Source organism: Plectropomus leopardus, chromosome 5 (genome assembly GCF_008729295.1).
Source record: "Plectropomus leopardus isolate mb chromosome 5, YSFRI_Pleo_2.0, whole genome shotgun sequence".
Classification (NCBI taxonomy): Eukaryota; Metazoa; Chordata; class Actinopteri; order Perciformes; family Serranidae; genus Plectropomus; species Plectropomus leopardus.
The window spans coordinates 30487716-30504108 of NC_056467.1; the positions used below are offsets into that span (position 1 = coordinate 30487716).

Below are 16393 nucleotides of genomic sequence, written 5' to 3' on the forward strand. Positions count from 1 at the left end.
AGTCAAGGTTTGAGCCTGAGGTGATTGTTTCCCCTCACTTTTCTTTGTATAGGCTCTATACACACATATTACATTCTATATATTGTATGCATTTGTTTGCTTTTCTTTTCTTTGTTTTGTGTGGATACATGTGCATCTTGACCCATAGGAAGGGGCTGATCTATTATTAGTATTGCTTTCATATTTTTTAACATCTCAGTAATTAACCTTTTTTAATTGCTTTGGCCCGTTAGCTCACTGGGTAGAACATACATGATCAATGTTGAGTCCTTATCATGGTGGCCAGGCCCTTCGCATTTTGTAATCCTCCTCTCTTGCTGCAGATTTTCCAGTCTCTCTTTTTTACTGTCAAAAAGAGCAGAGATGCCAGAAAGATATTATTTTTAAAAAGTAAGCATTGCTTACTCACAAAGCTGTACAGATTTGTATCAAATGACTGTAATTCTTAAGGATATGTCAAGGAAATTCAGCTTGCATTTATATTTGCTGTATCTTGCAGTGATGTCAGTGTTAAATAATTGTTAATATACCCCACACCTAAATTAATATATGATCAATTGTCTGTATAATAAAGGTTAAAAATAAATGAGAAAAACCTGTTACCTATTTTTTACTGCTTTGATTGTGATTTCTGATTTTAAATTTGAAGCATCACATCTCTTGGTATGTAAAATGTATCTTAAAATGTATTTAGATTTAGTTTATTTAAACCATGAATATATACAAGGTACAAGGTACAAGGTAACTTTATTGTCATTTCTTCTTAAACGTAGCTTAAGAAGAAATGATGTTTAAAGGTGATCCTAAATCCTGCTCCATTTTTTGGCGTCAAAGGAGGAGTTGAGGAGTCTCACAGCCTGGGGAAAGAAGCTGCTCAGTAGTCTGGTGGTTCAGCAGCAGATACTTCTGTAAATTTTTCTAGATGGCAGCATATATATATATATATATATATATATATATATATATATATATATACATACACACACACACACACACACACACACACACACACACATAGATATGTGTGTGTATGTATATGTATATATACATGTATATATGTTTTGTGTCTGTGTGTATAAGAAAACAATACCAGAATATCCAGCAGATATACCCCGTGCTGTCATAGTTAACTGACACAGCACATTTCAAGCGTTAGGATGAGGCGTCTGATTTTCTTAACTCCCTCTCCACCATGTTCTCAGCCAAATGTAGCCTATGTCTGCACATATGACAGCTACACTGCAGGAGGTAGAGTTGGAGGAGGAAAACCACAGATTTCACTCACTCACTTCCGCACCATGTGAGCCTCCGAGACTGAAGCTCATTTGCTCCCGGTTGGACCACCACATCCTCCGGGAGAGAGCAGCAGCAGACCGGCGCATCCGAGGCTTCCATCCGCCGGCGGAAGCAGGACTTAGGGCTAGGGAGACCGGAGTCCGGAGAAGAGTCACAAGCGGCGGGGAACACAGAGCGGAGCCTCCTAGCGGCACAGAGACACAGACCCTCCCCGCCAGAGCTCAGACCGGCCGCCAACATGACTGCAGACGTGGCGGTGTCTCTTACGGTGCTCGTGGGGATCGTCGCGCTGAGCGATGCGACCCGCAGGTTGTTGACCAGGGCCCTCGCGGACACCGGGCTTTCCGTGTATGCGGTGGAGCTCGTATCTACCTTCCAGCTGTGCTGCTGCACGCACGAGCTAAAGCTGCTCTCGGAGGTGGGCGGGATCGAGCCTCAACTCGCGCTCACCTTGACGTACCTGGCGTCCGTTGTTCATGGGCTCACCTTCAGCGGGGCCATCGGTAACCCCTCTGGTGCGCTCGAGCACGCTTACCACGCGAGGCTCTCAGGGGGGTGCGCCCTGCGCCGGATCGTGTGCCAGTTCGCCGCGGCTGCCGCAGCGCGATTTGCGGCGCCGGTGATCTGGGGTATCGGGTTGTCTGGACTGCACATGCGGCACAAGCTGCTCGGTTACCGGTGCATCAGCCCCATTCACGCTCCGCTGCTCAAGGCCGCCGCTGTGGAGCTCGCGTGCGCCTTTGCAGTTCAGACTGCTGTAACGCACACGCGAATGGTGGAGGCGAAATACCGCGTGCACGCTGTAGCTGCGGTCATCGCAACAGTAGTTTATGCAGGTGGTGACTTTTCTCTTTTCTCTATGTTGTTGTTTATTTTAACGTCATGTGATTGTTTTATACAGTGATTGCATTATTAATTTAGACACAGTCTAACTTCAGTGTTACTTATATGATAATATGAGGTCAGAGGTCAACCCACAAGACATTGTTAGTTGCTCTTTATTTATTTTTGGCCAGGATGATTAATATATGTGCTGTACTAAATGCTGAAGGGTCTCTGTATCCCATCTCTATTCATCATACTGTTTGTGCATTTACTATACAAAGACACCCTATCAGGGGCTAGATTTGGCCCACAGGCCATAAGTTGAGTATTCCTGCTGTATAGATTTAAAAAGCAATCTCATTGCATGTCTTCTATTGAATATTTCACTGATTTTTGAACTTGGTGAATATGAAACATTAATCAGCACCTCTCCACCAAGATTTTGGGAGCACATTTAACTTGTTTGTTTTGGAGTTGTAAATGAACGGACAGTAACTTCAGTTTTGGCCTTAAAAGTTTATAAATGTGTGTGTTTGTGCAGGTGGCAGTGTGACAGGAGCGGTGTTTAACCCTGCGTTGGCCTTCTCCACACAGTTCCCCTGCAGTGGACACTCCTTCCTAGAGTACTGCCTGGTCTACTGGCTGGGCCCACTGCTGGGTAAGACCCACTGATGCATGCTGATGCCAGGGTATCTGCAGACTTTAAAAAGTCTTGAACATTGATTTCATGTTTTCCAAGGGCCGGCTATTAATACTCAGATGTCAAATATGGAAAATCTACAGAGAAGTCTGGAAATTTAAGCCTGGAAAAGTATGGAATTTTGAAACTAAAAATGTGTAGGAACTCTGTAAAATGTTTTTGTTAGTGATTTTTTTGCATACTGGTGCCCTTTTTGACTTTTTTTGCCCTTGCCTTTCAGATAGCCTAAGTCCGCCACTGTTTCAGAGGGAAATAATGCATTTACTAAACACATTTTGTTGAGCAATTTGGTTCACATACAGATAATCAGTGCTGGAAGAAGTACTGACATCTTTTACTTAAATAAATACTCTGTTACAAATAAAAGTCCTGGTTGACTTAAGTGAAAGTACAAAACTATTAGCATCAAAATATAGTTAAAAGTACTAAAAGTAAAAGTTCTGATTATGCAGAATGGCCCATTTCAGAATCTTAAAGTACTACTGAATTATAATTATTGATGTATTTAGGTGTTCATCATTAATATTGCAGCTAGTAAATGCGGAGCTCATTTTAAATACTTTACATGCTGTTGGGAAGTTTGACCCTTTGAAACCTGGATCAACATCAGTTTCTTGTGTTACATTCAGACACCTTTCAAAAGTGTTAAGACCTTTGAAACCCGAGCAAATTGGGTTTTTTTTTTGTTGTTGTTTTTTTAACATGGCTAAAAAGACAACAAGCAACTTGATATGAGATGCCCTGCAAACTGTAATTTGTAAAAACCAACAAGAAAATGAACATAAAAAACTAAAAAAAAGGCAGAAAAAAGGGCGAGAGAGAGCCAAAGAGAGAGAGAAAAATATTAGAAAATACTTATTAGACAAGAATTATTAAATTCTATCAATTATGATTAGATATTTAAAGTTAATGACATTTTTTGCACTTTTTTTTCCAAGACATTTCTGTTTTTTGTGCATTTCTTTTGTTTTTATTTTTTTTATATTTTCTGTAGGCTAATTCTGGGCAAGTTCTTGTGAAGGTGCTAATTGCCTTACATGTTTTTGAAAGACATTAAACCAACTTGCTCAGGTTTCAAGGGGTTAACCAATAATAAAAGATCATGATTGATTCAATTTTTTTAATAATGTGCATCTACAATGTAATTTATCAATTAAATGTAGTACAGTCAAAAGCACAATATTTCTCTCAGAGATGTAGTAGTGTAGCAGAAGTATAAAGACGCATAAAATAGAAATACACAACTTAAGTACAAGTACCTCAAATTGTATTTGAGTAAATGTACTTTCAGGTATATCTTCACTCATTCATTCTTTCACCTGTGATACTGTGAAATATTACAAAGGTGTTGCCAGTTTCAAATTGAGATTTTGTTTCTGAAAGCAAATGCAATCTTCCTAAATATAAAATGTACCTGTGCCTTTTCTTCATCTCCTCTTCTACATTTTGGCTGTTCCAGGTATGATGTTTTCCGTGCTGCTGTTTGATAAGCTCATCCCTCTGCTGACGAGGAAATCAACGTCTCCCCATCTCCCCCTGGAGACCAAGAAGAGGACATGAGCATCGCCAGGCAGCGTTCAAACCCAGAGCACATGTGGGGATGTTGTCACTGACTCAGTGTTGACGCTGCTAAGTTTAAGTAATCACACGTTAGAAAAAGAACAACAGCACTTCTATGCACTTTTTTAAGAGACCTCAAGAGCACATCCTAGAAGCTAAACAGAAAACTTAAGACTCAAATTTCAGTGTTTTGTGAGATAGATCTCAAGGCATGCAGAAATTGACTGTCCGAGTTTTACTTTACGAGGCGGTTTGTCGAACACTAAAAATCATTGCTATGCTTGTTTCTTCAGTTTACATTCATACTATTTAAAAACGTTGACCTTTTTTTTAAATCACAACCTAGAGCCAAAATCACCTCCACAACTGTTCAAACACATAAGAAACATTAAAATATCTCTCACTACAGTACCAACCATTATAACTAACAAAAGGTTTGCCTTTTTGCATGACTTTTAGGCAGATTACAGCATGTTAATGTCAAGTCCTGCAAACAAGTCTCGTAGTAGCAATAATATACATTGATATATGTTTTTTTTTTGTTTAATAAAATAATTTACTTAGCTAATAAATAAACATTTCTAAACCTAATGGGAAGTTGAGAATTGGGTGTTCTCAGTGAAATGACAATAACCTTAATTTGTTGAACACTTTTCTTCACAAAGTTATGAAGTGTAATTGTACATCTATGTATATATTTAACCATGTTTATACTTAATGTGACATTCCAGAGGTAAGCACAGTGTAGGAATGTAATGTACACAGGTTTGTTAGTTTTGCACAGATTTAACTGGTGCCTTTGACTTCTCTGTAAAAACTGGAAAGGCAGATTAAAACTGTGAAATTACTGCTTTGTTGGCCATTATTCTGAAATACAATTAATTGATTGGTTGGTTTATGCAAGGTAGATTAAAACAACAGTTTCTCCACAATTATTCCACAGACTATCATTATATTTTTCACAGACAGTCATGATCCCCAGAGGATAAAGCCTAATGACTTTGTGACTTTCCCTTAAGTTTCCTTTTTTAGCTTATATAAAAACAGAATACAGAAAACCCAGCTCTTTACATGAGACAATACAAAATGTAAAATGCAATGCAGCCAATAATAATAATAATAATAATATTATAAACATTATTATTATAATGATTATTATCATTTTAATTATTAAAAAAATTTTAATCATCATAAAATTATTTATTATTATTATTGTTGTTGTTATTGTTGTTGTTATTATTATTATTATTATTGGACATTTTAATTTGTCCAAGCAATGCTTTAGTTTATAACCAAATACCTGCAAGATGACTCATATTCCCATCAGCCTCAGCTGTACTTGGAGTTTAGTGCTCATTAGAAAATGTTAGCATGCTAATATGTTGAACCAGGGATCATCAACTTGTCCGGGGCCTGGCTACTTTTGCATAATACCAGGAGGCCAGGAACCCTTTATGAACAAACATTAATAATTAAACTGTAAATAATTAGTCCAAGCCTCTGTCAGCAGATCCTGGGGATCCTTCACTAACACTTTTTAAGCACTCTGGCACTTTATTCACATTCAAAGTATGAAGTATGAATTAATAAAAAAATATTGTGAATCAGAAATTAAAAATAACACTATGTGCATGAAGACTTACCTCTCAGGTCACTGTTTAGGTTTGAAATGTGAATGTAATTCAGTTTAAAACAATGTGTTGTAAAACTATGAGTTTTGATAATTGTTTTTGGGTTTGCTACGTATGTTAACTACTAAGTTTAGTGGAGCTTTTAAACCTTTAGTGTATGTATTCACTGGCAGAAAAGTAAGATGTTTTCTTTAGTTCAGTAAGGTGGGCCTCATGCAAGAAACTATATATATGCAAATTTCCTCTTATTTTTTCCTGGTATCAGGGATTTGTTCTTTGTTAGTACCCACTGATTTTTGGGAGTGGTCCAGAGCACTCACACCATTTAACACCATATCATAATTTCAAGATCACTGAATCAAATTTAGATAATGTTTTAGAGTATTTATAATGCCTGGATTATTAAATTTCAGGGCTAAAGAAATACTCCTACACTTGTTCCACTGATCCCAATTACTGTAAATTTAGTTACAGTGTGTTCCTCTGCTGACCAGGGGGGGAATGTAACTAAATACATTTACTCAAGTTTGGTACTTAAGTACCAATCTGAGGAACTTTTATGTTACTTGAGTATTTTAATCTCATGTTACTATCCACTTCTAGTCCACTACGCTTCTGAGGGAAATATTGTAATATTGTACTTTTTTCTACATCCATCCATCCATCCATCCATTTTCTTCCGCTTATCCGGGGTCGGGTCGCGGGACAGTACAGTACAATTATTTGATAACTACTAAACTAACTACTTTACAAATAAAGCTTTTAAGCACAAAGCAAAAAAATATGAAAAATAAAGGTGCAGCTAAAAACAATTGGTCAATTTAATTAGAAAATTAACTGGCAACTATTTTTTCATGCATTGAGCATTTCATGGCTCCATCTTTTCATAGTAACTGTATGTATTCAGACTTTCTGCTTTTCCTTTTTAATCCTTTTATTAAGTTTATTTGAGCCTTTTTGCATGTGTACTTTTACTTTTAATACTTTGATACAGCTCCCTTTATATCCCATTTACTTTAACTCATATTTTCTCTTACAAGAAAATATAAGAGAAATTTAGGAGAATGTTGCTTCATGAGGCCCATTGTGTCATTGTTACCTTAGAATGAGCCGTTTATATCTACACAGGGACCAGGTCGTCGTCCACATTGTCCACCTCGTTGCACCATCGTGTTTCTACAGTAATTCAGAAAGCACTGGCTCTAAACAGGGACATTCACATTTTTGGACCAGCCAACGTAAATAGCACCCAAAAACACTAATTTGTAAGGTAAAACTGTTATTCAGTGTTTTACCTGTTTAAATCACCTGGTCCATTCGTTCTAGAGAGGAGGAGACAATGAAAACTGAAGGAATCCTATCGAGGAGTTCACTCTCTGCACATGGAGGAAGTTTCAGCTGGTTGTAATCTACAATCCTCACTGCTAGATGCCATTACATCCTACACACTGCTCCTTTAATTATAATAAATAAAGGGGAAAATGACTCTTACAAAAACTATGCATTTATTGACAATTTCATACAAAGACATGAACTCTCCTTGACAGGAAAGTCAGATATTAAACAGGTCGTTAAGTACAAACAGAAACTCAGTATTTTTATTTTACAGTTGACAAAAGGATCTGGGCATTTGGGGCAGCATCTCAATAGTCTACATTAGCTGACTTAGCTGTATACAATGTACGTTATTCATATGACAAATTAGTACATATGAAGGTGAGCTGAAAAACAGCAATACAAAGCAACATGTGAGCACCAATGCAGCACATAGAGATATGTAGGAAGCTACAAAAGCCTAGTGAAATGACTTACACGGGAAACAGGTTTGTTTGACAAGCGTGTACAAGTCAGAGCTGAGAGCCTTAAAGAAGTGCTGCTGTTCTCTTCTCCAATCCCATGATGCAACTCTTTATTTGGCCAGTGAGATCCATCTACAGAAAGAGTCAGAGGATACATGAATGAACCAGACTGCTCACAATCTTTTAAAAAAGAAATTATTAACAAAGATGTTTTTGAGGTTTTAGCATTCTGAGTTTATTATTTTGCTGCTTGTCAATCCTGTTATTTCATGTCTCACTGTTGTTGTTACCAGTGCTCGACGTCTGCATCCTCAAACTGACCGGCCTCCATGGCTGCTGCGTCCACCTCCATACCGTCTGTCAACAACAACACACTTATATTGTACCAGCATCTCATAAACAAAAGCTCGTAAAAAAGGACAATACACATCAAATATAGTAAATTTATACAAATCTGTCTTCACTTAGTGAATTCCTACATGCTGAGAGAACTTTAAATGTAATAAAAAGTGAAAGTCCCAAAACAACATTAATCATATGATCCTTTAGATTTAGAACCAAAACAGCCACATCTTATATTCAAGTTAAATCTTTCTTTTTTTCACTGAATAAAAATGTAATATTAAAAGCTAGAAACTGCGAGCAAGGCCTTCCCACTATACTATTTTTATACCCTTGTCTCTTAAGGATGCTGAGTGTGTTTAACTCAAACCTTCAAATTCGGCGTTGGTTTCTTCAGTTCGAACCCCGGCCATGTGGTACTGCTGAGCGACTGACTGGGCCAACATCCCTTCCAGTCTCTCCAGCGTGGCCTGGCCCTCCTGCGTGAGCGCAGACAGACCCTCATCGCAGGTGTAGAAGGTCGGGATGTCAGCATGTCCGTGCTCTAAGTGGTAGAGGAGAGAGATGATAGCTATAAGCAATGTGCTTGATATCAACCCTATTTAATATTTATAAGCAAATATATTAAAATGTAAGAAATGTTTATAACACTTTAATGATCCACCAATTAATCGATTATCAAAATAATCACTAGTTGCAGCCCTAGTGCAGTGATGAATGCTGGACGTCTTACCTGCCTCTGCAAAGGTCCAGACAACAACCAGGGACAGACAAACAGAGACAGAAGGAGAAAATATTTTATACTCTGCAAGTTGACATTTAATTTCTTATGACACTTTTGACAAGTCGCTCACTGACAGATGACCAAGAATATGTGGGTGTTTGTATGCACACTGTTTGTGTGTCCCTTTATGAGTTTTCCCTCACCGGCCTCCTCCACGTCATACTCTTCTCCTTCGAAGTCGTTGTCCGAGTCATCATCCTCTGGGTCAGGGTGCAGCGCCTGGCAGTCACACATTGCGGAGAACATGGACTCCACTGCATGTCAAACAAACAAACAAACAAAAAACAATAACATTCACTCTCACACACACAAACACAAAACACACACACACACACACACACACACACACACACACACATACACACACACACACACACACAAAAAGATGTTCCATTAGAGGCAGTGTTCAATAAATTTAATTTAAATGAATAGGCTCTTTATATTCATTATTTTTCTAACCATCATGAAGACTCACGAAAAGACGAAACCAACCATGTTTTCTTCCGTCTCTTAATACTATCTGACCTCTTGTGAGTGGCTCTTACTGAGTTCATACACATTTATACTTTCAATGACTTTTCCATGACTTCAAGGCAAATTTTCAAGACCGTATGTTCTGTGAAAGGACCATCGATAGTCCTTATCGGCTCTTTTTCATTACTATATAACAGCTGTTTTTTTTTAGATTTATATAAATGATTAAATCAGAACGGGATTAGAACCAAATTTTGAAGATAACTTAGGTGCCATCGGTTAAATCGGGGTTGATGCAAAAAAAGGGGGCATGTGATATTATTTTTTAAGCATTTGAAGAGGAGCAGCATGTATGTTTTTTTATTTTGGCTTCAGGGGAGGGACATACAACTTTAAATAACTGTATTTTGTGTTTCACTAACTGCCAATTCTGGAATTTGGAAGGCATGTTTTCTTTATCAAAACTTTGAAAATTTTTGGTGATTTTCAAAGACAAAAAAATTTAATTTAATTTCCTTTAAAACTTCTTATGAAAAAAATATGCCTTCCAAGCCATGGGCTCTCGGCATGTTATCTTTAGAAATCACGAAAGATTACATTATTTATCACAGCCAACAACTATATTATTGAATTTTCAAATGTCCAACGGCCCTTAAACACATCAGGTGTTATTACACAGATTTGTGAAACAAAAGTCCATGACTTTTCGAAAACTTTTAGGGTATATTTAGTTTTCCAAAACGTTTCCAGGCCTGGAAATTGCTATGTGCATATTCCATTACTTTTCCAGGTCTGCATGACTGTACAAACTGTGCTCTTAGCTCCAATCCCATTGGTTCCACTAAAGACAAAAATGTTTAATTCTTAAAACAGCTGGTAACTGTGGCTTTTATCAAACAAACAGAAGGAAACGCTGCACTCGTGGTTTGCTTGTAGAGCTGTTGACTACGTTATTACAATGATTATAAAAGTGATCAAAATGTAAGTGTGACTCCAGCCCAGGCAGTGTAAAAAGCAAATCAAAAATACATATACAGAGAATAGAGTCAGTCTGACCCTCAACCTCAGTGTGGTCACTCACATGCCACCTTGTCGCTGGGCACAAACCGAATCTCTGTGATCGCTCCTTCTTCATCATCATCATCATCATCATCATCACCGCTGCTGTCGCTGCTCTCATCTCCTTCGTCATCAGCTGCTTTCTCTGCCATTTCTGCCTCATTCTCTCCTGCGAGGATGGACGGTGAAAACATATGAGTGACACACAATTGGAAACTTTCCTTTTACATCAATTACTATGCCACACTGTGGTTTCATATGACAGTGTCCAATGTCTTTCATGCAAATATAAAACACTTAACATAAGTACGTTTTACATGTTTTACGTCTTATATTTATATAAAGTTTCTGTGTGGTGTCTTCATAGACCAACAAACTACCTAAAAAACATAACTAAATATTTTTCTACACAAGAGTTCAAACAGATACAGATGCAAAAGAATAAAATGAAATTGTGTTTAGATGAAGGAAATTTCAGCATTGGGTTTAAAGAAAACCTGCCCTTGCCCGACATCAAGCCAGAAATCAGCATCTACAGTAAAAGATGACTGATTGATCCTTTAATACTTTTTTTAACTTTGCGTCACTCTCACCTGTGAGTTTGCCGTTGACCATGACGTACAGGTGTTCTTGTGGGTAAGTGCTGATGTCTCTGGAGATGGCGTGCAGGCTGATGTTGGGATACTCCAGAGCGAAACCCATCCCTGAGCCGTCAAACCACGACAGGCGCCTGTAGAGAATAAACACACATGAAGATGACGTGATTAAGAGTTGTTAATTCATAAAGGTTGCAACAAAACATAACATAAGCTACTTTTAACTGTATTTGACAGGAAAAGGAGGGGGATGACAAAGCTGCCAGAATCCCCACAAAAGTTGTCATATTTTTTGAGTACTTTTCCAGGCATGCAAAACTTTTGACATTTAACCCTGACCCTTTCATGTTTCAAAGTTCAAAATTTAAAAGTTGAAGACAAACTCATGTACATGCTGGTTACTTTGTGCAATTAGAAAAAAAATTAAATGTGCATTTGTTGCACATGATGTGTCCCCAGACTGTCAAAACTTTGAAAATCCAATGATAATTTCTGTTTTTACAGTTTCTGGCTATGATAAATGATGTAATTTAAACAAGGCATGTGTTTTTATTTCAACATCAAGAGGCTGTCAGGATGCTGAACTTTCTCCCCTCCACCTTCAATTAACTTAAACTGTTATGCAACCCATCTAACCTTTCTTTTTAATGTAAATAAGCGCTGTCATTTTATTTAACTTTTTTTTTTTTTTTTTTTTTTTTTACAACTTTTACTTAATCTGCTAAATACTCATCCTGGGATGAAACATTTTCTTGCACACTTGTACATTTCTCACATATTCATAAGCTGTGTTGCACTATTTATTATTACAACTGAACTTATATTATATTTGCACTGTTCATTCCACTTGCACAATAAAATTTCACTGCATAACAAGACTAATTCCTCTCTTCCAATTTATACTTGAAGTTAGTTCTTGTGTTTTTCATGTGTGCCTTCCTTAACTGTAATTATGTTACTTTTATTTAGTACTTACTAGGGATGATAACAATTAATCGACAATTGATTAATCGGTCATCGAGGGTTCAATCAAACAGTTGAAATTTAATCGATTAATCGATAGGCTTTGCAATGTTGTATATGAAATATGTTACTGTGAGCTTTTAATGAGGAAAAAAGCATTTGGTATTCTTTAAAATAAGCAAAATGCGACTATGTTTTTATGTTGTTTTCAAATAACGAATAATCGATCATTAAATTGACCATTAATAGATTTAGGGAAGTGCTTGCGATTTGCAGCCCTATACGTACTTAAGATATACACTTCTTCAATTATTTTGTTTGTGTAATTGCATGTTTACACCGCGGGTAAGGGAAGAACGGCATTTCAATCCTGTCTATGTCCTGTACATATGGCAGCATTGAAAAGCTGATTTTGACTTAAAAATCAATGATAAAAAATAGATTAGCCATTTAAATGTGTGTAAGTCCCTCCCATAAGCCAAAATAAAAAACATAAGTCCTTCCCCAGAGTTTAACAAAATTAATTGGCATGCCTCCCACTTTTTGCACCACCCCTTGCCCATTCATAAATAATTAACTTTTGGGGCTAAAATAACTTTAAATGCAAATAATTCATTTTGGTTTCTGAATTATTTATGGATACATTTTATCTGTGTAAAAACAGCCATTATTGTGGAATAGTGTAGATTTCTAATCGGCATTTCAAATTATTTGCTTTTCTAACCAAACATGTATTTATTATTTTGAAAGCGACTACTCCGGAAGTGGTTAGCACGAGGAGTGGCAGTGTATCTGTTATTACACTTTTTTATCCTGTATATTGATGTAATTTAACACAATGTCTGCATTAAACACTGGTAACGCAGCAGATTAAACTCTAACCTTAAACTGAAATGGATGGTTTCAAGACAAAAACAAGCGCCACGTGCATCACTTACGTTTCGGCGACGTAGAGCGTGCCGCAGCCCAGCTTCTGGCCGTCCAGCACCGCGGTGGTCTCGGTTGCTCGTGCCGCACTCCCTCGGTGGGAGGACGAAGATTTTTCTGCAAAACCATCGTTATCGGCTGCTTTAAGAGGAAAGAAACGGGGCTCTGGTGTCAAAAAGAAGCTGTGTGACCTACTTCGTGCTACAAAACCTCGCTAATTTAACCCGGGGTAACTTCTCGGAAATTAACACTCGACAGCTGGAGGCGGATTAAAATCGAGAGCTGAGCTTCGCGCCTCTTCTCCGGGATTAATTCAACCAGGCCGAGCCGCTCAGAGAGTCCACACAGGCGGTGAAAAGTCTGGAAATACACACGTTAGCAAACTGATGTTGGAGCTTCTCAGTGCCGACCATGGATGTATTATAGTGAAGTCGACCTCTCACAGGTGAAATATCGCGGCAACATGTAAATATCACGTGACCACACGAATAATGCGTGCCTACGTCGTTTGTACGTAATGCTGCATTTAAGTGCTCCTCGGAAGATCACAGCTCACGAGCTGGGAGGTTGTTCTTAAGACCAGAATACTCGGGCCAAATCTGTCCCCAAACCATTTTGTAATTCAGAATAAAAGTGATTCACAGTGGGAGTTGTTTTTGTACTTTTAGTATATATAAGATGCTAGAGTGTATAAAACATCATTAAAATAGAGTTGCTGTTGTTGTTGTTGTTGTTGTTGTTTGTTTGGTTTTTTTTTATCCTAAAATCCTAGAAACGTCGTGAAATTATAGAAACGTACTAAAATCCAGAAGCGTTGAAAAATCCTAAAACTTTCCTGAAAAAGTAGACGTGTCCTAATATCATAGAATCCTAGAAACATCCTAAAATCCCACAAGCATACTTAAATCCCAGAAATGTTCTAAAATCCTAGAAACATGGATGGAGCTGCTGTGACTGGCCCTGGCCTCCTGTCATCAAATGGCTCCTAAGCGGAACAAGTTATCCCTGTCAATTTAAAAGTCCGATTGTGGGAACAACATGGATACTACAAAAAACCTTTTCTTAATTGCTCAGACCATGTAAACATGTTGATAACAGTTTGGAGCTTTATTTAAATTAATGATTTTGTCCTAAAATTGTTGCTGCATTCCCCCAAAAACTACTAAAATATTACTTTACCCAAACAATGCTAATAAATGAAATTTCTAACAACTCTTGTTTACTATACCGGGACAGTTGTTACAACCTTACACAATATTACAAACTACGTATGAGCCAAAAATTGGCACGCAATATATTGATTTTGTTGCCCTCCAGTGGTTATATCGCGCAACTACACCATTATCTGGCGTTAATGTGCATGCATTAACAGGCTATACATGCATGTTAACTCGCAGCACATTGAAAAAAATATATTAACTTTATTTAGAGAAATATTATAATATCCCAATTTATCATTAGAGACTTGTTGAATATTATACATTTAAGGGCACAATCCAATCTAATATAAAAGAAAAAAAATAAAATAGACAGGGCAGGAACTGTAAGGGAAAAATAATAGGTAACATATTTGAGATAGAATATATTTTGAATCAGTTAATTGGGAGAATTACATCTGACAAAAAAGTAAAGTCAGGGAATTACTGACAATGGAGAATAAAATACAAATAATAAACAAATGAATTAGTGAACATATATATTCATATATTTGATATAAGTTACTTATCTATTGTGTCTATGTGCTTTTTTAAAAATTCAATAAAGTAAATTAGTTTTCATGTCCCAATTTATCAGAAAAAAAGTGTTGGATACTGTGAATTAATGGATTAATCCAATCCAAAGGGAAAAAAAATAAACAGTACATAAAATAGTAGTTAGCCTAATTGAGGAAATTTGAGAAACTGAAAAATATGTGAGGCTACTTTTAAAAATATTAAACAACAAATACTAACAGTTAAACTTAGCGTAATCAATAAAAACATACATTCAAAAAACATACTGAATCATATATATTTATATTGATATATTTGATGTAAATTACTTATTTATAAAGATATATATTTAATTTATTCACAATTATCTTAAAAGAAGAATAAAACATAAAAAAAATGAATTGGACACAAAAATAATAAAGGAAACACAATAGATACATTTTTAAATATATATTTGAAGCAGTTATTTGAGGAAATTTAAATTGACAAAATTGTAGACTTTGGGAATATTTACAAAAATCTAAATCGTGTCAACTAAAATTCAGAAATAAACATATACATACATAATAAACAAATTAAAAATAATATATATGTAAAAATAAAAAAAAAAGATGAAATTACAAGTTTCTATATGGCATCATCACTAGTTTGTCTTACCCCCTTTAGACCATGGTTCAAATTCATAATACAAAACATAATTATATGATGTCATAGATTTTACATGAAGGCCTTGTTTTCCAGGTTTGGCTATTTTAGCAGAGTTTGTGGTCAGCAGAAAAAACTCTGTAAACCTTCACAGAAAATTGTCAAACCTCTCTTAAACAATAATCCATGTCTCTCCTATCTGTCCTTTTGATTTAAAGAAATATTTTTATCAACAATTGACAAAAATCTAAAAATAAATAAATAAGGCGCGGACACAGTGTGTTTTTGAGGAGATGCCTGGGATGTTGGTTTTAATAACTTAGAAAACATTTATGTTACAGCAATACTACAGTAACAGTACAACAGAGAAATGGAAGGAGCCACATTCATATCCAGTGGTGCCTGTCTGAACACACATCAGTTGGACACAGTATTTTTAAACCCAACAGATTTCTGCCACAGTGCCGAGCACAGATGCACACCAGCTTCAGCAGGATGATTTGAGGCTGAAGGCATAAACACACATCAGTCTCCCTGCACAGCTAAAACAGGTGTGGTGCTTCGTCTTAGAGCCTTAAAAGAGTTTGGAGAGGTGGGGGTGTTTGAAAGCAAGTAAGAGACATAATTATTTGGATTTTAACACCCACTGGATACTAAATATTGGAATTTAAAGACTACTTAATCCATAGCATTGAAATATTTTACTTTGAAAATATCTAAATGTATTTGTTCTGACTATTTATAGTTTTCAGTGAATATTTCTTCACTGTAAACAACTTTGGATCCAAAAATTTAAGTATCAGAATAAAACTTTTTAACACACACACACACACACACACACACACACACACACACGTATATATATATATATATTCATGTTGCTCAGATTCTGTGGGTTGAAAGTCATACCCAAGATCCAATCCAAAAATTTAAAACAGTAAGATGCGGGCAACCCAGGGCTCAGTAGCATGGATGGGTTTTTTTTCGACTTGAATTTCTATGAAATGTCTTGATTTTCAGTGTCAGAAGCTGAATTTTTTTTTTTTTTTTTTTTTGCATCTGAATTTGTGAACACTGAAA

At 36.5% G+C, this 16393-nt stretch overlaps 2 protein-coding genes across 2 annotated transcripts; one reads left to right on the forward strand and one right to left on the reverse strand.

Annotated features, from left to right (window-relative positions):
- Nucleotides 1-1534: 1534 nt before the first annotated feature.
- On the forward strand, nt 1535-4714 carry LOC121943741 (aquaporin-11-like). Its single transcript, XM_042487343.1, has 3 exons — nt 1535-2132; nt 2663-2779; nt 4281-4714. Exons 1-3 carry the CDS (start codon nt 1535-1537, stop codon nt 4379-4381), a joined length of 816 nt encoding a protein of 271 aa, XP_042343277.1. The 3' UTR covers nt 4382-4714.
- Nucleotides 4715-7852: 3138 nt separating this feature from the next.
- Nucleotides 7853-13419, reverse strand: LOC121943742 (methylosome subunit pICln-like). The gene is given in 9 exon segments (XM_042487344.1): nt 7853-7943; nt 8102-8168; nt 8524-8697; nt 8887-8892; nt 9081-9191; nt 10493-10639; nt 11064-11200; nt 12968-13031; nt 13034-13419. Coding segments are annotated over 9 exon segments (759 nt in total). The 5' UTR covers nt 13086-13419; the 3' UTR covers nt 7853-7942.
- Between the last annotated feature and the right edge of the window lie 2974 nt (nt 13420-16393).

Bases quoted from the DNA above. Each gene is read 5' to 3' on its own strand.
- LOC121943741 (XM_042487343.1), top strand. From the start codon at position 1,535: ATGACTGCAGACGTGGCGGTGTCTCTTACGGTGCTCGTGGGGATCGTC. The intron at 2,133-2,662 runs GTGGTGACTTTT...GTGTTTGTGCAG, and splicing joins CGCAACAGTAGTTTATGCAG to GTGGCAGTGTGACAGGAGCG. The intron at 2,780-4,280 runs GTAAGACCCACT...TGGCTGTTCCAG, and splicing joins CTGGCTGGGCCCACTGCTGG to GTATGATGTTTTCCGTGCTG.